Source organism: Megalops cyprinoides, chromosome 7 (genome assembly GCF_013368585.1).
Source record: "Megalops cyprinoides isolate fMegCyp1 chromosome 7, fMegCyp1.pri, whole genome shotgun sequence".
Taxonomy (NCBI): Eukaryota; Metazoa; Chordata; class Actinopteri; order Elopiformes; family Megalopidae; genus Megalops; species Megalops cyprinoides.
The window spans coordinates 27,166,103-27,192,351 of NC_050589.1; the positions used below are offsets into that span (position 1 = coordinate 27,166,103).

The window sequence follows — 26,249 nt, forward strand, 5'->3', positions numbered from 1 at the left end:
ACAACTCCTTCTACCTGTTATTAATGTGCATGTTCGGGTACCTTGATTCACATGACAGGTTTTAACCAGTTACGGATGCTTGCAAAAATTACTGTTCTTATCTAGCATTATTTATTTATTTATTTATTTTTTTTTAAACATGCTGATTACCTGCATGTCTTGTCTGTTGTGGAAGTAAAAAAAATGTTTGGTTGGATACTTTTATATGCAGGAATGTGGATATATGCTATTGCTTGAGAGGATCACTGTTCAGAAGTTTAGACAACCTTGAGTAAAGTCTCGGCTGTGTAAGCCTTGAAAATGCAAGAGTCTCAAGTGCTTCATTTTATTATCAGATACAGCGTTTCAATAATCACAAGCACAAGTCCATCAGCTAACCAGGAAGATGCCTAAAAAACTTGTTTTTAATCATATTAAACTAATATTTTATTTGTCATACTTTTATAAATTGTTTACAAAGGTTTGACAATATGTACATCCAAAAATAATAAATCTGTTTTGTACAACTAAGCGCTTTATTTTTCAATATAAAAAATTATATATTTTTATATAAAAAGAAAACTGACAACATATTGGGTTACAAAGGGATAATAGCATGCTACTTAAGAGGTAGTTACACTGTATATACAACACCTAGCCTACTTTACAAAACTGAAAAACAAAGAAAAATGTCCCATTTCTAAGCTACATACATAACATTTTTGGTGCTGTAGAATTGATTTTTTTTCACAAGGCTTGTATGCTTTGTATTGTATATGTCTTGTATGTCCATCAGATGAGTAGGTGTAGTTGTGATCTGATCTAATCAATAATTCTGATTGATTTGTAGTAATGAAATTCTTGGAAATTGTTGGGTTATCATTGCGCAAATAAAAGTAGAAATTAAAAGTAGTATTATTTTAAAAGAGTAAAGGAAAATATCTTAGCCTAATATGTGAATATTACAATGCAGAAAGACTTTGTTCTTGTCAATGTTATTCCACCTTCCTTTTCAAGACATTGTCAGCGCCACTGGGTTCAGAATTACACAAAAATGCAGGTGGCCATGGGGTGACTATTTTCATAGTGCTAGAAATGTTATGGTATTTTATGTGATTTGCTGCACAACTATGTTGTTTCTCGGTGGAACCCTATGTTCTGATTAAGATCCAGCAGAAGAGTTACTTCTCACATGTTTATGCTTTGTCAAAAGTATATATGGCCTGTTATGGGAATATATTGAATAATATTGTTTCACCAGGTACAGAAATTTAATGGAACAAAATAAATAAAATTCACAAATAAATCACTGTATGTAAGCACAGTCTTTGTAGCAATGGGTGGATGGCTGTAATCTCAATGGAAAACAGATATTTATATTGGGAGACAACTAATTTAGAAGAAATTTAATGTGGAAATGAAGCCTTTCCTGATATGTATATCAGCCTTTGCGAAGAACATATCTCCCAGTTTTGTTTGTTGTCATTAAAGTAAGCCTATACATGTACTTCTATAATCTTTACAAAAGCATATAATGACATGGTCTCTGTATAAAAACATCTAATTTATATACATAAAACATTGAAATCCAAGATTGTCATCCTTTAGTACAAAAGTGTTTGTTTCTCTTGGATAATGTATTTTTCCTACAATGCCTGTCATTTGAAAATACACTGCAAAATGCTGCAGGGATCATCCCAGGTCTATTAAATATCGTTCCACAGTCTGAGATGTGTTCCATTATTTCCGCTATCTTGAGGCTGAAGCCCAGTTTTGTAGCGTTCCCTGGAGTGTTCCCCGTTGCCATTGGCTGTTTTTTTTGTTCTGGATCTGAGGCAAGCAGTCATTTATAAATGAGATGAGAGGGAAGATGAAAGGTAGCCTACAGAGGGGAAGGGGCTGCTGCTTCTGTTCTGGTCATTGCTTTTCAAAAGTTCTTCGTCCTTGAGACAGGTGCTAGGGCTACACGCTAGCATGCTTTCTTTCCTGGGGGAGGCTTGCTGCTGGCAGGGGATGAGAGGGACAGAGGGGGAGGTGGAGTAACGGAGAGGCTCCAGCCTGGGCAGGGCCGTGCTCTCGAAGAGCATGTCCATGTCGGAGAAGGACACCAGCGCCTGCGTGGAGTCGTAGGAGCTCTTCTCGGTCTCCTCCGAGACGAAGGAGTCGAGGGTTTCCTCCTGGGCGGACCGGGACTTCCTCCAGAGCAGGCGGAGGTCTTCCTTGAAGTGGGGGTTGAAGAGGAGGTAGAGCAAGGGGTTGAGGCTGGCCGGGAGGGGCAGCAAGACCAGCAGGACCGACTTGATGACTTCCTCGCCGATGGGGAAGAGGCTGAGCAGGGAGGAGAAGGTGAGGAAGGCCACGGGGCAGTAGAGCAGGCAGTTGGTGAAAATGAGCCAGGCCACATGCTTGATCATGGCGCAGTCCCAGATGCTGTCAAACTCCCCCTTCATCAGGTCCCAGTACAGCTTGATGTACGTGCCGGTAATCACCAGGAAGCAGAGGGTGTTCATCATGATGAGGGCCACCATGAAGCCCAGGGTCGAGGGCTGCCCTTCCGGCAAGGGAGAAGGGAGGCAGAGGGGCGAGGAGCCGTACTCGCCAACTCCAAAAAGAGGCAGAGCGCCCACCGCCAGAGAGAGGGCCACGCAGCAGAGGGCCGCTGCCTTCACGCTGCTAAAGGAAGGGGACTTGCCGTAGGCTCGGACGCAGGACACCGAGATGCTGCACTGCACCGCTGCCAGAGTGAGGAAGAGGATGGACGCCTCTGAGGCGAAGACGGAGAGGAACCCGGTCGCCTGGCAGCCCGGACCCGTCTCCCAGCGAGCGCCATGCTGGGAGAACTCCCCAAATGTCAGGGCGTCGACCAGAGCCAAAGTGCCCGTGCAGAGGCCCGTTAGGAGGTTGGCCCCACCGATGGAGCCAATGACAAACTTGACCGGGGACAGGTAGCTGGGCGAGGTGAAGACGGTGATTATCAGCAAGCTGTTGCCCACAAGGGAGACCAGAACGATGGCCCACACGCCCAGGCGTACCACCCAGCTGTCGAACATGTAGTCACATGGTTTGAAAGGACCTGTAGATAGAAAGAACATCAGAGAGCCGCTTGTTTAAACATCAAAGGATGCAGGTTTATTTTGGGGGAAATTTAGACCTTTGTGATCTATAGACAAGGTTTACCTGGGGTTGGTGAACATAGGATACTTGTTTGTAGTTTGGAATCTTCGGCCTCCAACTGGAACTCCTCCATGTCCAGGTCATCTGCATCAGAAGTCCAGAATTATGACTTCAACCACTTATAAAAAATTCCTTAATGTTTCATCTGGCAAATGCTTAAAGGAAAGTTTATCTCTTGAGTTCATCTTGTCAGATGTATTGAGAAATATGACATTGCACAGTATTTTTCAGTGACGCAGAACGGGTGGCTGATTTACGTTAATCACGGAAAATGCATATTTCTTCCAGGTGTTACTTCCAGGCTGCTTTGAGCAAGGCCTTTTTGGTTTCGATCTTGTTTGTCGCAGTGATAGAACAGCATACATTCTGTTGAAATCCTTATTTGAACCTATGCATGTCAGATTGATTTGGGTGAAGCCTTGGCATGGGAGCAGAATGGCAACCTACACAATCTGTACTGACGTCTGGTAGCACCGCACCTGGTTTTGACTAAAGCTTTTCATTTCCCTAAAGTTCTTAGAAACTAGCTTTTATGTTTTTTTCACATACATTTGTTACAGTCCTTCTGGGAAGAGGAGTACCAAGAACCTAGCATAAGCCTTTTTTTAACCTGAAGAATTATTATCCTCCTGTTGAATTAAGAGGTGCACACCTCCACCAAAGCACGGAAACAAGAGGCTGAGTGGCCAAACTCCTTGTGACATAGTGTTCAGACCATTTCCACAGACGGCTTGCATGGCCTTCTCCTAAAAAAATACAAACTGATAAAAAATAAAATGGTCTGAGCAAATTGAAAACAGCCTCCGGTGAGAGATATTGCCAACGGAGTGAATGAAGAAAGACTTCAATAAGCTCTAATGGGAGACACATGGTGTGATGTGGACGGAGAAGGCAACACGCTTGTTCACCTTTGCTGCGTTGGATGTTTGAAGAAGAAGAGCCACAGCTTTTTTACTGCATTTCACTGCGCTGTGGAGGACATCGAACGGCGTGTTCTTGCAAACCCAAAAACCCTGTTGTGTTCTTAAATGGTGTAACAGAGTTGGCAAGGAATTTGAAATGTGTTTCTCTGAGGTTGCAGAGTTAAATATGTCCCAAGGAGAATTACATGGCGGAATGACTTAAGTGTTTGACGGTTTGTTTTTTCATTTGGCTACAAGCTCATTTAATTTATTTGGCAGATTTGAGGTTTTTACATTTGCAATTAAAGATCTGTGTAGTCTTGAAATCATTTTGAAAAGGCTGCATATCTGTCTTTCGCATAAATCTCAGTAACCGAATGCCTGAAAAAAGTGAATATGTGACCTGTTTTACATGCAGTTAATCCTTATTATCATAGTTCTTTCTTTGTTTTCCTTTGTCAAGTCTGAGGGTCTGCCTCCAGACAGACTTAATTGTATCGAAAAAAAGCTTCACTTAGTCTCTTTATCGCCTGCGCCTTTCAAGTGTGTGACTTGATCAGATTTCATAGAGGAATATATTGCAAGACAAACATTTGTGCTTATTTCATCTGTCAGGTATCTGTGGTTTAATTAAGACACTGACATGTTTTAACAGTGCTAATTACAGACACAAAGTCAGGTAGAGGAGACAGAAATAGAAACCAGGCTTGTAACCTGTGTGTTTTTTTTTCTTGGTATTAATAGATCACGTGTGTAAGGTTGACTAAAGTGCTTGACCCCTTGAATCTTATTTTTGTTACGACTGAAGTGCAGCTGTTTTTCATAATGTGGTCACGTCAAAACCCGATTGGGACAGAAGCCATGCCTTCCCATCATGCAAATGGCAGGTCTGAGATACAGACACATGGTGATGAATTTATTGGGACATCAACAATGGCACATTGATATTGAGATAGATCATGGGATCCGAGGGATAGATGAAGGATGATCTCACATAAACAAATCCATAAAAATCGTCGCCAGGCTTTCCCGAGGCAAGGCATCGTTTACGATCAAAGCAAATTGGTATTGGCAGTACTGTATCTTTATACACCTAATCAGGGTGGAATCTCTTACCTTGTTCCAAAGTTCCCTTTCAATATGAAGGAATGACAGCATGCCTTCATTACATATAGACATCAGCATTTGCTTCTCTCACATTGCCATCTGAGGGTTGAAACCCAGAGCTCAGCTGTGAGGTTTTTCTGTCGCTATATTTTTAAATTTCACGTATCAGCTTTGGATTATTTTCTCCATTGACTGCAATGAAACTATACTCTGATCTGTTCTAATGTACCTTTCTTTGTGAAAATATGGTGTGCTGTCCCAATATCTTCCAACTTGTGCTGTATCTAGGCAACATATTTAGTCCAACAGTTGATGTAACTGTGTAGTAATTTTCTGCATGGATCCCTTGTCTTTGAATGGCTCTTAATGCAGAGCAGTTATATTGGGAACAGCATTCGTAAAGTTGGCTGCGTTGTCTCCCTGGCCACTGCTTTTGTTCCCATGGGCTAGGTAGTTAACTCGAATTTCCTCAGTAAATATACAACTGTGTAAATGGATAACATGCAAAAACTGTAAGCTACGTATGTCAATCTGGATAAGAGCAACTGCTAAGCAAATGCACCGCAATGCAATGCAATGCTACCTTGGTTAAGCAGATATCGATCTATGAAGACAGCACCAAAAAATGCTCACGCTTACAATTAGTGTCGGTGTGGATGGGGAACAGGGCGATGTTCCTCTTATGTAGGTCTTCCTCCTCGTTCCCTGCGTGCTCCGCATCCCATTGGCCGGCCGCTTTGTTGTTACAGGCCCCATACACGCAGCACTGGTAGGCGTATGGCATCTCTATCACCCTGATAAGACATCATCCATACATGCCGTGAGTCTTCATCGCTACCACCTCATGAAAGTCACAGAAAGACTCTAAAGCAATCCCTTCAAATTCATGCAGTCACTATCTTTGTTGTTGTTTAAAAACAGGTTTTGTAGACTCTGCGTGAACTCCAATTGTAGTTGTTTTTTTTTTTTTTTTGACTCGACCCCATGCATGATCAATGTCAGGACGTTCAAATGAATTATCACAAACTTATCCTGTAATGCTAAGTAAATTTGGCTTGATAATAAACCAGACACCCCTTCAAAGTCCGCTTCAAAATTACAGAATGCTTGAAGTTACATAATGTAGCTACTATAATGTCAGCAAATCATTTTAATGTATTATTCAGGTACATTCATGCCATGTAAAATGCTCTCACATGCAGAAGACAGTTTGGTGATAATCCTTAACATCTCATCCTACTGTAGTTTGAGGCTGATTCGTCACCACCCAAAAAAATGTCAATTCTGTTGAACTGTTGTGCAGAGATCTCTATAACTTTGACAGCAGGCAAGTACCAAACTGTAATCTTATTGGCACAACTAATAACTTGAGGGCGTTGTCAGAAGTGAAGCATATATCTTCATAAGGAACAATTGTAATGGGAAAATAAGGAAGCTTTAAAGTGAGATTTTGGAAGCTAATAGCCTGAGTCAAGCTCTGCTGTGGGGCACCGTGACCATGGGTTGCATGTATGAAGCAACGGTTTTTCCACTGGTCATTTTGCAGAATTGCTGGTTCTCCTGTGGATGTCAGTTCAGCCTAATGCTGGAGGCAGTGCTCATGCAAGGTCCAGCTAACGGCGCTTTGGGCTTGGAGCGCTTCCATTGCTGTGAGCACTGAGTGAATCACAGTGGAGACAAGGTATTTATAGACATCTTTTTTTTAAAAAAAAAAAAACTTGCATAGTGGAGCTTGATAAGATCTGCTGCTATGCCTGCAAGGAGTGTGATGTCAAGACAATGCTGAAAACATGAATGCTGAAAACAAAGTAACGGAAATATTATAGCCTCAGTGAAAACTGGAAATGAGGTTAGAACACAGTAAGTGTTGCGCAGCTATCAGTAAGTTTCATAATTATTTGCTGTGTAATGAAGTGCTATCCACTGTTGCCTAGTGGACAGGAAATGTTACCAACTCAGTTTGTCTTAAAACATCAATCTGATTCTGTTAACAGGGAACATGGGAGGGATCGATGGAGTCTGTGATTGATAATTTTGTTTTTAAATGCAATTGGTCAAACTGCAATGTCACTGGGGTTTAATCTCTGTCTGATCTTTCCCCAAAACGTAACCATTTCACCAGGAAGATGATGCAGTTTGTGCTTCTTGCTGAAAGGAGTTCCTGGGAATTTTTCACTCAACAACACAGGCATATGGCTTACAGTGTCATCTCAATTTTCACACAGTATTTTTGGCTTCACTGTGAGGGCTGGCTCTTTTGTGGTTCTTTGCTTTCTGCTTCTGTGCTCGCATCAGATGGTAGTGGCAGCGCATAGTTTCTGGTGTTTCTGGTGTTAATGTCCTACCTCATCTTGGGGAAGTCCTCCTTTGAGAAGGACCCAGACAGCGCCATGTTGCCTTTGAGTTTGAGGTGGGTCAGGCCGCTGAGGCCCTCCAGAGGCAGAGTGTGCAGCAGGTTGTCCGTAAGGTCCCTGTCAGGCAGAAGGACATGGTCAGGGATTTATAATCACAGGTCCTTCCTCCACCAGTAATCTGTTCTTTTGTTGTCCAGGTGCAACTATCAATCAGATCTTTCAGGAAGTTCCAAAAAGTTTTTATAACAGCCAGACTCTTGATTGAACCCACCTGAGTCTGTACTGTTATCTGTATAACAGTCCTGACATGATGCTGTAAGTTCAGTTCACAGGGGCCATAGAGGAGACTTTTTGTTAAATAATTACAACTAAATCTACTCAATCAATGCCAAGGAAAGTGTTTTAACAATGACACAAACTCAGAAATATGGATCGAGGAATTTTAATGTTTGTGTAAGCTAAAGGCTCTTGGCAAGTAGAAGTTTAATTAAAGTTTCAGAAACTTGGATAGAGTTCTTCAAGCTATTGAGACATGTAAACTTAATCTGATGCTTTATGGAAAAAAAAAAAAAAACAATGTATGACATTGAGTGACTCTAAAGAAACAAGCTTACAGTTTGACCAGGGAGTGCAGAGAAGCAAATGCATCATGGTGAATGATTTCAATGCGGTTTGAACTCAGGTCTCTGGAAAAGAGGAGGACAGCATGAAACATTGTGTGGATTATACATAGCTATGTCTGTCACTGCTGAAATATTTTTTCTTGCTAATCTTACCTGGTATTGAGCATTCTTAGTTGAAGCTGTTGATATTTAAATCTGTTTTGCTCATGTTGACCACAAGGCGGGGCTGTTGGGCAGCCAACTGGTTCTATGACTGTACTGGTAATACTATTCATAGAGCTGCATAATGCCATAATGCTGAGTTTTTACAGTTTATTTGTTCTCAGTTTGCTCTGTATTGACTCATTTAACAAATTGGTTCAAGACTGGTGTAAGTACTTAAATTTATGATATTAAATATTTTTATTATTGTAGTACTTAGTCTGCATTGCTGGTTATTGCATAGCATTGCAACATGACACTAGATTTATAACAATGTGTAATGTTTTGACACATGTGCAGATGTCAGCTGATTTATCTATGTGCCCTTGTTGATGTTACCTTACTATATAGGCTTACATACCTTTGCTCTGTAAGTTTCTCTTGAGATGAGAACGTCTGCCTGATTACCATGTGTAAATGTAAACAGAACCAAGGAGAGCAGCAGTGTGTTAGTGGTAAGGAGCCAGGTGTCTAACTTAAGGCTGCTGATATGATTCCCAGGTGTCCCAGTGCTGTTGCACCCTTGGGCCAGGTGTTTAACCTGAATTTCCTCAGCAAATACCCAGTTGTACAAGTGGATAATGTGTAAGGTTGTATAGGTTGAAGTAAGTTGCCCTGGAGAAGAGCACATGCCAAGCAAATATGTAATGTAATGCAACCAGACAGCCAGGTATGACACTTGCATTTTTTGCACCAGGGACATTAAACATAGTGAGATGGCAGGAAAGTAAAGTGTGGTCTTGCGGTCAGAGAAGGACTCCCTCTGGCGTAGAATGGAGGGGCCAGGTACACCACAAGGGTCGCCAGGGCAGAGCTGCGGTGTGCGAGAGCGAGGGAGGGCTGGGGTATCGCAGGTCTACTCACAGGGAACGCAGGGAGCCGAGCTGCTGGAACGTGCTGGCTTCAATCTCCCGGATCAGGTTGTGCTGCAGGCCTCTGCAACCAGTCAAAACAGAAGGAGGTGAGGCTCCCCCCTCCAAATGCCACTGCAAACTGCAGCGCGCGTGGACACACACAACATGCTATGACGTGCACTGCAGCAGGCAGTAAATCGTTTTATGGATTTTGATTCATGCCAATTATGCATTTAATATCTTTCTCTTATTTCTCTCGTGTTCAAGTGCTTGCCACAGAGACATCTTGACAGTCATTGCGTTAGGGATAGAATAAGAAGCCTGTTGATGGCTGGCTGGTCATGTAGGTCATGTAGGAGAACTGCTTTACTCAGTATAGTGTTCTGTTAAAGCTGAATCAAAAGCACACACACTCACATTTCCTGAAGGCGCTGGCAGTGGTAGAAGCTGGGTAGCTCCTCTATCTGGTTGTGAGAAAGTTCACTGTAAAATACCAAGAGGAGACATTACTGCTTTGTAGGTGCATGTGGTTGCCTGGTTCCTAGGGCAAGGAATGTGAATTCAGAAGTCTTGCTTTCTGTCCTTAATAAAAAGATGTGCATCTGAAGAAACGCAGGCCACGTATTGTTGTCGACTTTGATGCCAATGAGGACACACTGGCATTTTGTTCATTCCCATTGGCACAGTCCATAAATTACCAATCATACTTTAAATATTTCTGATATTTCTCTTTCATGCAAGGATGCAGTGGAGCGTTTTCTTTTGAGATTCCATAATTCAAGTCTTCCACATGAAACTGATCAGCTTCTCGTCGAGAGCTGCGTCTCTGTGTTTTTCACTGTGAAGTATGCAAGATGGTCCAAGCAGCGTGCAGTGCAATAACCACAAGCCCTGGAAAAATCCTAACCATAATAGAATGAGTAAGAACACCAAAACAATATTGAAATTATTCAAATTGTGCAACTATTGTCTGGAAGACAGTTTGCATCGTAAGGAAACGGTATGTCCTGGCGGGGTAACAGTTTTCTAAATATGGTCGGTGGCATTAACATATAAGCTGTAATACTTTCTGTTTATACTTTTAGGAGTAGAATTCAAGAGTAGTCTGTGTCAATGAGTAATCTGTATCATTGGGTGACAGTGTTGGGTGGTCATGGTCTAAGTAAGAGTGAAGCATGGCCACTCCAAACCCAGCAGACAGTGTTGTGTGTTCACAGTTTAAGGGCAAGGTTGGCACTCACAGCACTCTCAGGCTGGGAAGCTGCTGGCACAGACTCCGGGGCAGGGAGGTAAGCCCCGCCCTCGTCAGGGTCCTGAAAAAGACGACGCGGACACGTGAGTACCGGACGCCCCATTGTCCGGGGCAAGGCAAGCGCGAGGGACAGACACCGCGATGGAGCCCCGCTGGGGAAGCCTGGCACAGGCCCGGACCGCCACCGTGTCCCCTCTGAGGCCCGCTGGCCTGCACTCAGCAGCTCTGAAAGGCTCACTGTTTGCGCTGCCGCTGCCTCTCTGCCAGGGTGCGCTTTTTGCATTTTCCTCTGACAAAGAGCTTATACAGTGTTTTAATTTGACATTCCCTGTCAATTGGTTTCGCTTGAAGGCCATTTTGTTCATCGGGTTGACATGTGAACAATTGCATGCAAGCTAAACCAGACCCATTAAGAGACTGAGATAAAGGGGTCTTGTTTAATTATATTATGAAATGTATAATATATAGATATACAGTTAAATTGACATGCATATAAAGGCAGATGATTATGGATAAAGTTTTTACTGAGCAAGAACAATGTCCAGGCTGGTTTATTTCATAGGTAAAGAAGGCTAGCATATAATGCAGGGACACTTTTGGTGCATAAATATTCAGTCTCATCACTGAATCAAAAGAAAGACACCAAGGGGGACTGTTTCTTTCAAGAACGAGTTCAGTTTCTCCCGTATGCTCAATTAGATGCTAGAAGCACTTGACATTCCTGTGTGCAGCATTCCCAGGATCTCTTCCTCTCTACCTTGTGGCATGTGCGGTATTTATTTCAGTCATGCCTACTGGCACACGGACGTCCATATTACCTCTGCTAACCATTGTTATATGCATATGGTGTGCCATATAAGGGTCAGAGCAGGATTATCCATACAAGTGATTGGTTAACCACCCCCAGGGTGCTAGCTACCTGTTCCAGGAAGAAGAGATATATAGTATATATACCTCAAACACCATGACTACACAGCTACCACAAAAAAGTAAAATTCTAATTCAAACTATTATCAGAAAATGATCATTTTGTATATGTTTATGATGATGTGGACTGATGTTGTGGACGCTAGCTGCTAAAAGTAACTGTGACTTATCATTTTATATCACATGTGTTTTATATTGTTTACTACCTAGTAAGCTAATTCTGTGTGAGTACATGAAGACAATAGGAGATGACTGTGGGTATCAGACCACTTATGTCTCATCGACAGAGAAGTGGTACACAGAGGAGCGTGGTTAAGCTGAGCTACAATGGACCCAGCTACTTAGACTAACTGATTGTGACAAGAGGGAGCTACATTTGCCACCAAAAAGAAAGGCCTGAAAGGCCTGTGTGTCTGCCTGACAGAAAAATGAAAGATTGGCCATCATTGGCTTTTAAAGAAATTGGTGCAGTTTGCAAATAACGGTAACAGTCATTTCCTTATTTCAAATTCACCTGCAGTGACTTGACAAAATATGTCTCTGCCATGGCTGTTCAGCCAATTGGAATGCAGTCTGTGTGGGTGTATGTGGGGATGTTTGTATACTGTATTAGAATGAAAGTAAATGAGCCAAATTCCTTGTAATTGGTTTGTATAGTTAAAGTCACTAATGAAGAGAAAAAAGAAGCAAACTTACAAAATTTCCAGACTGGTGGTCCCTTTGAGATCAGGGAACTCTCTTATTTCTGTCGCTCCATTCAGGGACCTGAAACGGGCAGTGAGAACTCATTAGTGGGCTCATTGTGTGACAGCGGCATTAGGCTGCAGTAAACATAAGGACCGCAGGGCCAAAGACGGGAGAGTTGAGCTGCTGGCTGAACCGGGGGGCGAATGGCTTCACGCTCGCGGCGTGCATCTCGCCCCCAAACTGCAGAGCGAGCGGTCTCCCCGGCCCATTCCAAAAACAACACCATTCCTCTGTGTAGAACAAGCAGCCTGGAAGCTGTGCTCTTTCATTCAGCATAACTCATGTTCTCAGCAGATCATTAATAATTTCTAAGGACTTGTAAAGTGAAAGATTTATAAAGTACCAAGCTCGCACACTTCATCAGCGCAAGGCCGCTGTGCGTGGATAATGTTGCAAAGTTCTGTTATTGACATTGACCTGCATCAGGTCATATATCTATCACTGGAGTTTTTCCTCGTGTGTATGTGTGTTTGGATGTGTGTGTATTGAGAGAGAGAGAAAGCAGTGAAATATTTCACATTGTTAATAGTTATTAACTGTTATCATCAAATGGGTTTTAGGGTCATGCTTTGAAAGAGATGTAGTGTGTTCATAAACTGTGTGCTGGAAGGATGTTCACTTTTGGATTTTAAAGTTTTTTTTTCTGATACCACAAGAACATAGTACAGGATAGCAGCCCTGAAAGGAGACAGGAGCTGTGTTATGTGATTTCACAGAAACCACTACCACACGTTGCCCCCCCCCCCCCCCCCCCAACACACAAACAGGTATTGGCAGTCATTTTAATGTGCAATATTCACAATTCGTCCTTGTGGAAACAACAGGGTCAGAGTGAGGTCCTTGTTACTCACAGTGTATGCAGCTTGGGTAAGAACTGGAAGGCAGATTTACCCACAAACTGGATCGGATTCTCATAGAAGTGACTGCAAGGAAAAATGAAAGTAAAAGCTCAATGTCTCAACATTTTACCACTGTAAGATAAATGGGTTCTTTTTTCCATTGAGATTTTCACAGAGAGTTGAAGACTTCAAAAATGGGAGTTATTTTTACATAGCCACGTCCACGGTCATTACCCCCATTAGAGGGATACAAGGTGGGAGCGGAGCTTTGGAATTTCACAAGTCTGCCTGCCTGGGACAGAGGGAGGTTTCTAGGAGGACATGACTGTTTTAGGGAGGGGAGCTTCTCGGTCCTGAGGAGCACTCACATGGTCTGCAGCAGAGGGTTCCCCACGAACGCCCGCTCGGGGATGGCCTTGATGTTGTTGTTGTGGAACCCCCTGTCAAGAATCCACAGGTCACGCATCAGTCAACCCTTACCACACAGCCTCATCTCTGGTGCACTGTACGTGAACTGTTAGGTGCGTTCTGTGTTTTACAGGCTGCAGACTGAAACATTTAGGAGGTAGTCTTGTCCTCTCTGTAGTTTCAACAGATTACTTTATTAATTGCATTACAGAACAAAAAAAAAACATTAGTGCTTTTCTCACTTGCAGCAGCTTAGAAAGATGGCTGCACATCGTCGAGTTTCCAAGCCCTGTTTGCGTAAAGCGAGGGCTCTGCGCACGTCATGAGCAGCACCTGTCTCGCAAAGCTGAAAACTCTTTTAGGACATGTGAGAAGGAGGGCTTTAAATGCTCACTGCTGCGGCTGGCTGAGATTCTATCTGAGCGGCACATTATCTGCGCTAAATGGGATTACCAGGGAAAACAAAACCATAACATTGGCATCGGTCAGTGGTCGTGGAGAAACCCGCGGTATGCTGTGCTTCTACGACCCGGCGAATGAAGCCCCCCGGGTTTCTCCAAAAGGTGGTGTGCTGGCTACTCACAGCTCTTGAAGTTTGGCGAGTGTCCTGATGGCCACTGGGAACTCCTGTAGGTCGTTGTAGTTCAGATCTCTGAGTAGAAAAAAAGAAAAAAAATTGGCTTGGAAAAGCTGACTAGACCGTGTTGGGAATGTACATTAAAACAATGTGTTTGGCTGTGTCCATGCTTCATGATGTTTTTCTTTTGGGGGTATAATTGACACTTTCTGGGGTTTGTGTTCTTGTTCTCCTTCTTTGGTTTATGCATGTGGTTAGTGCTAGTAATTGCTTTTCTTAGCTGGTAATATATTTTCCTTTACTTAGTAAAAGATCCGTTTCTTGACATCACGACTCCAAAAAACCAGCATTAGTAAATGTTTGGTTTTGACTGAAGGAGCCTTTTGTAGTCTGACACCAAGACAACTGAAGTGTGATATTTTTGGTCTTATATCAGACAGCCTCTGATTCACAAGGCCTTTATACTGTAATGTGCATTTAATAGCCATCTAGGAAACTTGGTCAAGTGAAGGAATGAAGCTGCACTAAAGCAAGTGTTGTTGTCACGGTTGTGAAACTGTCTACACAGGTGCTGCAGGAACGTGTTTAGTTGTGCATTTCGCATTTTCAAAAGATTCCATTGTTTTACTCAGTGGCTTTCGAACATTTCTTTTAAACTTAATTCCACTCCAAATTAAAGGGAACAGTTATCAGCAAAATCCTTTAATTTAGCAAACCCTTTTCTTTTTTTGTAGTTCAATGTTTGCTCTGTAAATGAGAGGAATTAAAAAGAAAAAAAATGGAAATGGCGGGAAAGAAAGAAAAGCAAACGGGTCTGGTTTTGGCCTCAGGTCTCCCCTTACCTCAGTGGGCCTGCCCACTCGTCACCATGGCTTCTCCATAGAGTGTTCTGAATGTGCCTCATTATCCACGTAATTATAAGTCTTATCCTTCAGTGTTAAGTGTAAGCTTTCAAAACAGTCTAAATGTTTATATTTTTTGAGAAGGGCTTCTGGCGTGAAGCCACCGCTTTTGAAGTAAGTTGTTGAGTTAGATGGGACCTGCCTTGGCCGAGAGCCCAGGTGAGTTAAAAGCTTGCGCGTTTCATAAAGTCTTCCTCCTCCTTGCGAAGGAGAGCTTAGCACTGGTGGCTAATTTGCAGGGGTTCCAGGGGTAAGCCAGGGGTTCCTGCACATTCTGTATAGATGGGACACCTGGCCACCTGATCCGCCCTCCCACACTTCCTAGTCCCACCAATGGCCATGGGCACCTGAACTCCCCTTGCTGAGTGGCATGAGTTTGCCCAGGGTCAAGCAGGAGCTCACCCTTGTCTGCGACACCCAGTTATCTGACTGTGTGCTTGTCATGTGCTTGGGTTTGTATGTGCCTCAGTCCACCAATTCTGAGACACCCAATAGTTCCAATACCTTATGTATACAGGCAGACAGAGTAAGACAGAATGACAATTTCAGCTCATAAATATGATATCAGTGACAGAAACCACATAAATAGGACTAGCGAGAGAAATGTTTTTCTCTTCTAACGCCATGTCAGTGTCATGGTTTCATGTGCCAAAGAGTTCTCCTTGGGAAGTGGTGCCATACCTCCTGACACATTCACTGACCACACAGTAATAACTTTAACTTTAGTAAGGTTTTTAAAAAAAAAGGAAGGGAGGGAGGAAAACAAACGTGGCAGGCGTGCCGTTTTGAGATGTCTGGTTTTGCTCTCCGCATGTTTGGAACATCAATCACTCTTTTTTGCACTTGTGTTTTGAAATGTTTCTTTGATACGGTCCAGCAGAATAATGCTTTTAATTTCCTGAACCGACATCATTGTTTGGATCAGGCAGCGGTCCTACTCTCCAGCCTCCCCGGTAACGTGCCCAACAATAACATGGCTCAACCCGCCCCGTGGCCCGCACTATAGGCCTGGTTACTTACACAAACAAGCCGGGATCATCAGAGCGCGGGCCGTCGCAGCGCCTGCGCTCCAGATTATGCAGATGGCATCGGCCTGGCTGGCGTCTCGGGTTACCCGTAAGCGATCGCGTTCATGCGGATTAGCCCAACATTCTGCCTTAATTACCGCATGCATAAGGGCCGTAATCAGATACACTGCGCGGCCTCGTGTTTCAGACGGTTTTCGGGAATGGGATCGCACTGTCTTGAGTTCCGACTCAGCCTCCCGCTGTCAGGACCAGATAGCTAGGATCTGAACCTTAAAATCGCACCCTTTTACTCTAAATCGTGGCTGTTCGGCCTCGGCTTTGTATAAGAAGTTAAAAGGAATCTTGTGCAGGTGGGAGTAATAGTTGTAATGTTGATCAGTTTATATTACGTTAACAACTTGCTTACATTAGGCACTGTCCTGTAGCTTTAAAAAGAGGAGAATCACTGTCACTCTTTTATCAGTTGTCACTGGATTAGTTAGGCCTCTTCTTTTGATGTCACACCCATTTATTATGGGTGAGTCAACCTTCTGCAGTGAAGGGAAAATAACAAAAGGCTTCCCTTTGAGTTAGCTCAATTAGTCATGAAGAAACATGCTTTGGAAGAGGTCTTTTCTCTTTCCCTCTTTCCCTGTATTGCGGTCTGATAGATATATGTTATAATGTTTGATAGACAATGTTAGATAAATGGTAGGTAATGTTCAGTTCTGATAAATATGATCATAATAATAATAAATTTCCATCTGTAAGCATTAGTATGGTGAGACACAATTCTCCGTTCCACAATTAACAAAGTGCTTCTCCCTGGAATTCTTATGCAGTTAACTGCAAGGTCTGATTCTTTCTTGTAATAGCTTCTGAATGGAGTTGGGTGTGCGAATTCTGACGGCCAGAACTCCCCATAAACTGGAAAACGTCATTCTTTGCACTTGAGCAGGCCGTTAAAAAAGCAGGTGTCAAACATTTGCTTTCCAGGAGACCACCAGGTCTCTGGCTCGGCGCTCTGCCCCTTAAATTGATTTGACGTTGTGTTCCAGGTCTCTGAAAGTTTTATGGGAACTGTCTTCAATGTAGGGTGTCTTTTCACACAGTATTTCATGCCAAGGATCTGGAGATTGCTTTCTAATGGTCGGTAAAGTGTGCTGTTATCAAACACTACAAAACCAATTGCGTTCAGGCTTGCATTTTGTCATCTCCAGCCCAGCTGTCTCAGATGAGCTTCACAGTCTATAGACTCCAGGTCATATTTAACAAAAATGGTATCAATTGTCTCATGATGATTTAACCAGCATGCCTGCTCTGTGAAACATGTACAGTATACAGCTATTTTAAGCACATTATGTACTGTAGAGTTTGAAGGTCACAAGTTTTTATTTTTGAATATGGCATGTAAATTAAATGCATAAATAGCAAAGTAGAAAAAAATGCCTGTAGCGTTGTCCCACAAAGACAGACCCTTAAATAACTGAAATTGAAAGGAAAACAAATGGTAATTCCTAAAAAAAAAAACACAGTCAGTGTCTATTTGATGTTTGTGGTTTTACTGAAGAATATATTTGAAAAGATTAAATAACGAGAGGAGTAAGGTATTTGTCAGTTTCCCAGTACATATTTAACCTTCTGCTGTATTTTATATAATAAATTAATCATTTACTGTCATGCTGTGCTAAAATGATAATAAAAAGAATGTATGAATGGTGTTGTTGTATTATGCACAAATGCTCTGTGTTGCACCTCCGGTGCGTATACAGCCAAATGTCCTAGGGCCAGACCATTTATGTGTGTGTGTCAAGTGTTTATGGGTGGGTGGAGCAGCCCATTTCCTATCCACCTTTTGGAATTATACACTAAGTAACAGTCCATGGCATCACTGAACGTGTGTTTGATTTGCTGGCTTTATCCATCCAAGCTAAGCATTCGAGAAGCAGGTCGTTGGCCCCTCACAGAGGCAGCTTTGCACTGCTGTGAATGGAGCATGAGGAAATGGTTGATTTTCTTGTACTGAACATGGCCAAACCTTCACACACATGTTGTCTCAGTACCCATGGTACTCATCTGGCAAAATGTGTGTGTGTGTGTGTGTGTGTGTGTGTGTCCGCTCAAATCCTATTTGTAACTCATATTTTAAATCGCATGTAATGTGTGGGCCGTACTACAAAGTGAGTATCGCTTTACGTCTGTAGCCTTTTCAGCCTCAGGCGCCGTGAGTCTTGAGGATTTTCAGATGCCTCAAAGAGCGGCCATACTCACAGGGTCTCTAAACTCTGCAGTCCCTCAAAGCAGTTCTGCCCCAGCGTCTGGATCATGTTGTTATGAAGATGGCTAGACGTGAAAAAAGATAACGTCAGCATATGATTATGGAGCTGACCATTTTTCAGCCTTGATTCACTGCTCGAGATGAATAAATACACAAACCTTAAAAAAGTAAGATATGTAAAATCAAAAGCTTTATCACAACCTAATTAGTTATCATACCTTTAAAGGCTGTTGTATTACTCCTTACTTGAAGTTTATTGGTTTAAAGCAGAATGCACCCTCCATCAAGCCTAGATCATATTTTAAATTTCATAATCATTGAAGCATGTTAATGTCTTATGAAAACTGTCTGACTCCGTACATAAGTGCTATCTGTCATAATGTGTAATGCTGGTTGTCATGAATAGTTGTAATAAGGTTAAGAATGTTTATGAATGTGCATATCAGATATTATGAATCATGTAGGCATTTCACAAGCTTTATCTTGGCAAAATAACACTTTCTAAGGATCCACCTCAACTTACGTGTAGACAGCTTAAGTATTTACAGATGAAGTAGTTACTACAACACTGTGTGATAGATTGATATGTGCTCAGATACATGTACATCAGTGGTCTGTGTGTACCATTGCTGTTGTAGCTTCATTATGAATGAATGTTTGTAATCTTACTTTGTAACTTACCCTGGATAAGAACATTTGTTAAGTGACTAAATGTAAATGTAAGTTTGTCATCAGTGAATCTACTGACCTGTAACGTCCCAAACTGCTTATATGCAATAATTGGGAACTTAAAATCTGTAGTTTCATTTATAAATAATATAAAACAATATAAGTCATTAAATAAATATGACAACTGGTGATACTCACAGCACCACCAGGCTTGAGAGGTTGCGGAAGGCGGCGTCGGGGATGTGCCTGATGCGGTTGAGGGCCAGGGTCATGGCCTGCAGGGCGGGCAGGTTGTTGAGGGCATGCACAGGGATCTCCGTCAGGGCATTGTCGTCCAGCCACAGGTGCCTCAACGAGTGCAGGCCCGAGAATGTCTGCTCGGGGACCTCGGATATCAGGTTGGCGTCCAGGCGTCTGGAGGGAGGCAGAGCGGCCCACGGGCGCGATTAGCAGGTGCTCGTCGTTCCCGCTGGCGCTTCCCGCATGTGGCCCTGAGCCTCTCGGTGTGCCTCACAGTTTCTAAGAACCGATGAATGGCAATAAACTCGAAAACCTCCAGGGCGAACGACACCAGCGAGGTTCAAAGGTTCCAATTTAGTTGCAGTTTTGAGAACAGTCGAAGTGCAAGAACTTGTAAGTGGACCCAAGCCAACTGGAAGAAGTTCACCAATGATCGCAAAAATAAAAAAAAAAAAAAAGAAAGTGGTGAACTTGTCGCTCCCTGCACCTCTCCCAGACCTCTAGACCCCCTACCCCACCCCTCTCCTTTTGTCCTGGAACAAATTTGGCGGCAGGCCCACCAACGCGTTAGCAGCTTGAGTGCTGGAAGCGAGCGCCGGCCCCCATCACAGCCACAGGATTGCTTTTTTCCTTTACAAGCATGAAATTCCTTATTAGAGAAAACGAAAACAGGATGAAAAGAGGGCAACCACTGGAGAGAAGTCCCATTCTTCACAGAACCTCTGTTGTGGTGAGCTGATTAAATATGTTGGCATTAGTGCCGTGGTAATTATATCAATTAAGCATCTTCTCTCTCCCTAGCCACACACACACAGACACACACAGACTCACACACAGCCACACACACACACACACACACACACACACACTTTTTTCTCTCCTCTTTGTGATACTCGGAGCAGTCAGACTTTCCTAAACCCTGCACACGGGTGATTTATACCTGTGCTAATTAAACTATCTTTAGCAGCGCCGATCAGGCATGTTGCAGGCGGGTGGTGGCATGCGTTCCGAGGAGGATCTTCAGATAAACCGCACTTGTATATCTGCAGGTGTTCTGCTCTGCCTTCCTGCCCTCTGCCATGTAAAGGTGCCGGCAAGAAAGGGAATTTTAATTACAGCCGACTCAGGGAAGATATTTTTAAGGATATAATCAACTTTGAATGAGCCAGCCCCACCTCCTTACCCCCCCCCCCAAACTGTTGGCAAGTACCACACTTGATATTTATAGACCTACACAATGGCCCTGGCCACATTAAGGCCCAGTGGAGAATGTAGGCCTTTTTTTGTCAATCTGCTTGTTGCATCGCCACCCACTCCTGTGATTTTGTATAATGTTGCGCTGATAGGCAATTTCATGGTTTTAGTTTTAATGGATTACTGTTTTTTTTTTAAACCGTGTTTAATGCGGTCCAGAGAATGAGCAAGTGAAGGAATGCTGAGAGTCATGTGTGTGGAGTGGAAATCTTTAAAAGACTTCAAAAACAAAAAGAAAAATAAGTTCAGCAGGCTCTTTTTTTTTGACCATCGGGGAAAAAAAAAATCTGAAAAGAAAGATAAAAGAAGGGACGAGGTGATCAGCAGCGTCTGGAAATAATTGAAAGAGCAGGAAGAGGGATTTCTCTCACAAATCTTTGGTCAGAGCAGAGCCCCCCCCTTCCTCTCTCTTAGCTCACTGTTAACAGACCTTGACATTTCCACGACCGAGATATATGTTCCGCTAATGTCAACAAGCAGAGTCTCTGATCTCGTAAACGTGTCCCTCCGAGCTGAGGCGCGCGCCTCCGAGACCCCGCCGACCTTCCTCCCACCGTGATGTACGATAGCACTTGGGCGTTTGGGAAGAGGCCGCGACCACTTCCTCCCTGCCCTCCTCCCGTTGGCCTTTCTCACTCCTTCTCTCTCAGGCGGCCCCTCTCTCAGATGCCCCTTCAGCCCCTGCGCCCGGAGTAATGGATGAACGTGTCACGACGGACAAAAGTGTAAAAAACCTCAGATTTCGGTGGAATTCTAACTTTAACCCCTCGGTAATTTGTTATTTGCAGCTTGTGGGGGGGCTCGCACATTAAAAAGACAGAGGAGCGAGGAGGGCTTGTTGTGCAAGCTTTGCTCCAACAGCACGTGGCGCTTCCATTTCTTCAATGTTGTACGGCATCCACTTGGATGAGCTGGGAAGTTTGGAAAGGATATGGTCTTGGTTTCATAAGTTATCCGCCTGTATATTAAGTGTGTCTCTTTTGAAGCTGTGGACATCAAATCCATGATAATGTTCCTATTACCGAGCATATTTTCCTGTTTTATTTTTATTCATGACAAACAGACCCAGGCTGCAGCTGTTGGCCAGAATAACCATTCACCTGCTCAGTTTTATTTGGTGTTCCTGCTACCATAGTTCACCACCCATTGGCCTGTATATACCTTTTAATCTCGTAAGCTATTAGGTCCTGTTGAAGGAGGTTTAACCTTTCTTCACTTTGAATATTGTTGAAAGTGAAGAGGTTTTACTCAGTAATAAATTTTTGATATACATTGTGGTCTCTCTACTGGCCTCTCCTTGCAGTGTGATTCAGAGCCTGGATAAACTAAAACCATGTTTTGCCCTCACATAACAGCAATAGTGTGCACTCACAACTTGTTATGGCTTTTTCCAATGACAAAAAAAGCCTAAAGAAAAAGGACAGAAGTATCCAGGCAAACTCTTTCATAATAACACATGTTTCTTCTTAACTATGGGCTTGTGTGGGCAATGAGGGAACATGAACCTATTCAATTCCATATTAACAACACCAGATCCCACTCTGCCACCTTTAAACTGTTAAAACACAATAGAGATACTAACAGATTTCGCACACTAATCTCGAGCAACGGAGGTCCTCCAGCATAAACAATCTCTGCTTGGGAAAATAAACACTGGTGGAGAATAATCAGGCATGGCTTTTAGCCCCCTCTGGTATCACCGCTGTGTATCGTAATTACAGTTCAGTGAAGAAGAAAAAAGATCTTCCTCTCAGAGCGCTGTATCTGATTCCCAGGTTTTGTCAGGTATTCAGGAGCGCTCTGATTTTGACTTGTTAAGTTAGTGTTTCCTTCCGCTAGGCCACACAGGCCTTTGTGAGAGAACGTCTTTGTTCATTAAACTCAAATGAGATTAATATCACTGTATCCGTCAAGACCACTGAACATCGACAGAATATCAGCCGTGCTATGCGTACCTTGCACTTAAAACACACCATAAAGGTTTGATTACTTGAAAACGTCCTTCAAAGGAGGTTTATAATAGACCTGGTAAGGACAGGTTTTTGTCCCACTTGAGTCATTTTTTCTCTTTCCAACCAATGTCCACCCGATTATCAGGCTATTTTAATCAAGCACCTGGACCGAGCTTGCAGTCCTTTATAAGATCAGCACAGACACTGATCAATTGATAAGCCTGGTGGGTGAAGAGAGGTTATGAGATTTCATTGTGAACATATGTGAAAGGGATGTTTGTGCATGGCCCTGCACAGGGTGCGCATCCATCCTCATTAGCGCTGTGGAAAAAATGTATTTTGTCCCATCCTTGCCCTTCAGAAGAGCCGTGATTAAGTACACCCTCTCGCTACCTGCCAGAGTGCTGTCTCCAGCCTTGCCTCAGCCATCCCGTGACAGTATCTTTCACTTCTTCAAAAACACAGCCGGATCAAAGACGCGCACATCACCCCGGTTGGGGTTTGTATTGCGTGTGCTGGAGAAGAAATATCATGCCTTTGGGTTAATCCGCCAGGCTTCTTGTACACATAGAAGGTATGTGTTCCAGGGAATCCAATAAAAAAGCTATTTCCTCGCTCACATCAAAGGCTCCGTGTCCGGTAAAAAATTCTATTCCTTTAATACAATTTTTTAAGTACGTACATCAGCAGTTCTTAAGAATCTGCTGAGTTTTTAAGACTCTATTCCCAAACCAAACTCTCAAATCCTATTTTATGTCCTATCCATATATATGGAATAAACACTGAATACTCACTTTATTTTAACTGTGTATATATGCCCACACGTTTAATGATCTGGCTTCATATTCATTCCTCCAGAATAAAGTTGTGTAAGAACCAACAGTATGCTCAGTACTGTGCTTGTTTGTTAAGAGCCTTACAATTTAAATCTTTTCTCTGAAAATAGACAGCTCCTGAAACTCAGCCTTAGATTCTTAAAGTCACAATTATGATTAATGATGAATCCTTGGCAAGAGTCATTTTAATGTCCAAACCTGTCGGATGTTCTCTCTCCCCAATAAAAAGATTGTGGGGCAACATATCAGGGCCAGTTCTATAACTCTGCAGTTATATAAGACTGCAAAACATCAGCTGTCTAGTCTGTACATAACTGACAGTTTGCCACGCATCCTCCCTCCAACAAAACCATTGGAGGAAATGAACTGAATGCAGGCTCAAAGAGGCATTGTCTGCTGAAATGCATGCTGGGAGTGGCATGAAGAGTCTGAAGGTCACTTTCGACTCAACCTACAGGTCACCACAAGATTTGGCCAATTCCACCCTGTATCTGCTGCTCTGTCATTGGCTGATAGTCCCTTACCCATCTGCCAGCGCAGTTAAAGTGTCTGTTTCCACCTCTGCTTTTTCGTGTGTGATATCAGGCGCCAGGAGACTTGAGGCTTTCTGAAGCGCTGAGGTAATTTATGTGTCTTCAGTTTATCATTAGATCAAATTGTATGTTTTTGTGATTCTCGAACGCCTTTAACTCTTGCATTAAAAGGAGCCATAAAACATCTAGCTGAATCACCATCTTAGTTTCACTGCTTTGAAAAGGAGCATAACTTGGATGGCTTGCGGCCAGTTCGGCAGGTCTGGCTACAGAGAGTGGCAGGGTCTGTGGGTGTAACAGGTTTTATTTTGTCTGGAAAACTATGTTGGTGGCAAACAAATTAAATCTGTACACCCTAAATGTAATGAAAACATCCTCAAGGAGGTAAAGGAAATGACTGGACAGATTTACACTGGGCTGCTGTGTATGGAGAATGAGGCTGTAGTGTTGGTATTAATGCTAGTAGTAGGCAGAGAAGACTGGAGTAATCTGGAAGACTTGAGCTGAGTGGAGACCCTGACCGTGTGATGTATGAGCAGGCCAGAGACAAACCAACGGCGTTCAGTCCCTTGACCTTTCACAGGGAAAACAGCTGAGAAGTGGCAGTGGACAGATTGTGGAATGACCAAGAGTAAGAGTGGGGGGTGCTGGAAGACATAAGACAAACGGACGGAAAATTGGTCCTTTCACAGCTCATTGAGGAAGGCCGCGCTCTCAGGACCACAGCATCTCTTATCCGCTTCATGGCTTCCAGATGCAGTCTTTCCACCCTTTCCTCAGCCCAGCACCACCCTCAGATATGTAGAGGCGCTTGAACCGCAAAGTTCAGTAATCAATATTAAAGGCAGCAAAGCTTTTTCCTTGTAAGAACTTTGAACAACAAATAAAGGAAAAGGAAAAAAAAGTCCGACTTCCCTTATAAAAGGGGAAAGTTGGAACGGCTGCCTGTTGATTGTCTGACTGCCTCTCATGTTTGGAACAGATGGGTGCTGGGAGGAGGGAGGTGTCGCGGTACGGCAGACTGAGCAGACTGAATTTAGGATGTTGCTGTCTCATTGCTATTAGGGAATGACGGTGACGGTGTGGATTTTGGAGGGTCGCAGCAGCTTTCCGATCCTCCGTCTGCGGCTCAGAACATCTGGGGTGCTGCAGAAGCTTCAGCTGGAAGCCTCTGTGCAGAGAGCAGAGATCTCAACCAGACGGTGCGCTTGGCACTCGCGTGGTCATGTAACACCTGTTTTACTATGGCCCGCCGCACCATAAATCCTGAACCCGATCCTCCCCTGTGGAAGCAGGTTAATAAAGGTCTTAATGGCCCTGATAGGCGTATAAATAACCCGGCTTTCCTGTCCCGGCTTTGTCGAAGAGGTCTGCCAAGAGTTACCTCATTGGCGGATTACAGTAATAGGCAATCCTATCCATCCCCTGTATTATTAGATTTGATATCGGAGTGCTAAACAAGTTATTGTGTTACTCAGCTGTGATTGTGTTACTCAGTTATTGTGTATTCGCAGCTCACTTTCATGGTTGTGGGCTTGTTTTTTTGGTCGTCCATTGTGTTGTATATGTTTTTTTTTTTTTTAAGCAAGCTGTGCATACAACAGTTCATTTACACCAGATCTCTCTCACTCTCTGTCTCTCACTTCTTTCTCCAGTGAGCAGATTAAAGCAGTTGGCTTGCTGAATCATCAGATGTAAGGTGTGTGGCTCAAGATTGTTTTTATTTTGTCTTTAGTGTTGTTGGTGAATAATGAATAATGAAACCCACAACTCTCTTCCTTTGAAAGCAAACTCACCCCACCTAAAACTGAATGGTCGCTCAGTTTTCCCACAGTGCAACTGTTGGTATGAAATTAGTCTCAGCTTTCTTCCTGTCCATCTGCAGCCAGTCTCTTATGACTGGGTTACTATATAGAGACGACTCTCAATGTTCATTTGTGTTTTTACGCTTATTTTGCTATGGTCAGCTCTGTAACATAACCCATGCTTCAAACTACCATGCTCTGTCGGATTGGGAAAACATCCTGTGTCAGTATGTGCTCTCAGATATAGGCTTGCACAGCCCGGCTTGGGGTCTATGTAAGGACACAGCTGAACTGGAATCAGTGTATGAGTGTTCTGCCTCAGTTGTTACTCATAGTACCAGTAGAAGTCCCATGGAGCTTTACTGGGCAAGCTTCTGCACGAGGACACAACTGAGTCGAGATCAGTGCACAAGTGCATGGCGACAGTTTTTACTCACAGCGAGAGCAGGTTTGGCAAGTCCCACGGGGCCTCACTAGGCAAGCGCTCAATCTGGTTGTTCTGCAGCATCCTGAAAGAGAGAAATCACAATGGCATGGCCGTTACATCAATTTATGCCAACTCTCAAACTACCAATGCAATTAGTTGCTGCAGATGTGGCTGTGCTGTTAATTCTAGGGGTTAGTTAGGTGAAGGTCAACCAGTTTAATATTTTTAAGAGCAGCTTAGTGCTGCTCCATTGAGGATCTGAAGATGAACCGGCCAGTCCAAACGTTAGCGGGAAGAAACGAGGCAGAGGAACAAGTGCTGCCCGTGTGTCTTCTGATCTCCACTGATCGCATTCATTTTAGGTGCAAATCATCCTTGATGAATGAAAAAAGACATGACCAA

At 43.3% G+C, this 26,249-nt stretch overlaps 1 protein-coding gene across 1 annotated transcript in view; it reads right to left on the reverse strand.

Annotated features, from left to right (window-relative positions):
• Window positions 1-586: 586 nt before the first annotated feature.
• LOC118780397 (leucine-rich repeat-containing G-protein coupled receptor 6) overlaps window positions 587-26,249 on the reverse strand; it is an 85,613-nt gene continuing 59,950 nt past the window's right edge. The window contains exons 6-20 of the mRNA XM_036532852.1: window positions 25,858-25,929; window positions 18,999-19,214; window positions 18,125-18,196; window positions 13,951-14,019; window positions 13,328-13,399; window positions 12,972-13,043; window positions 12,070-12,138; window positions 10,436-10,507; window positions 9,612-9,677; window positions 9,205-9,276; window positions 8,131-8,202; window positions 7,508-7,633; window positions 5,802-5,956; window positions 3,157-3,237; window positions 587-3,052 (exon numbers count right to left, since the gene is read on the reverse strand). Coding sequence (XP_036388745.1) covers window positions 1,827-3,052; window positions 3,157-3,237; window positions 5,802-5,956; window positions 7,508-7,633; window positions 8,131-8,202; window positions 9,205-9,276; window positions 9,612-9,677; window positions 10,436-10,507; window positions 12,070-12,138; window positions 12,972-13,043; window positions 13,328-13,399; window positions 13,951-14,019; window positions 18,125-18,196; window positions 18,999-19,214; window positions 25,858-25,929 — 2,512 coding nt within the window. The 3' untranslated portion in view covers window positions 587-1,826. The remainder of the gene's footprint in view (window positions 3,053-3,156; window positions 3,238-5,801; window positions 5,957-7,507; window positions 7,634-8,130; window positions 8,203-9,204; window positions 9,277-9,611; window positions 9,678-10,435; window positions 10,508-12,069; window positions 12,139-12,971; window positions 13,044-13,327; window positions 13,400-13,950; window positions 14,020-18,124; window positions 18,197-18,998; window positions 19,215-25,857; window positions 25,930-26,249) is intronic.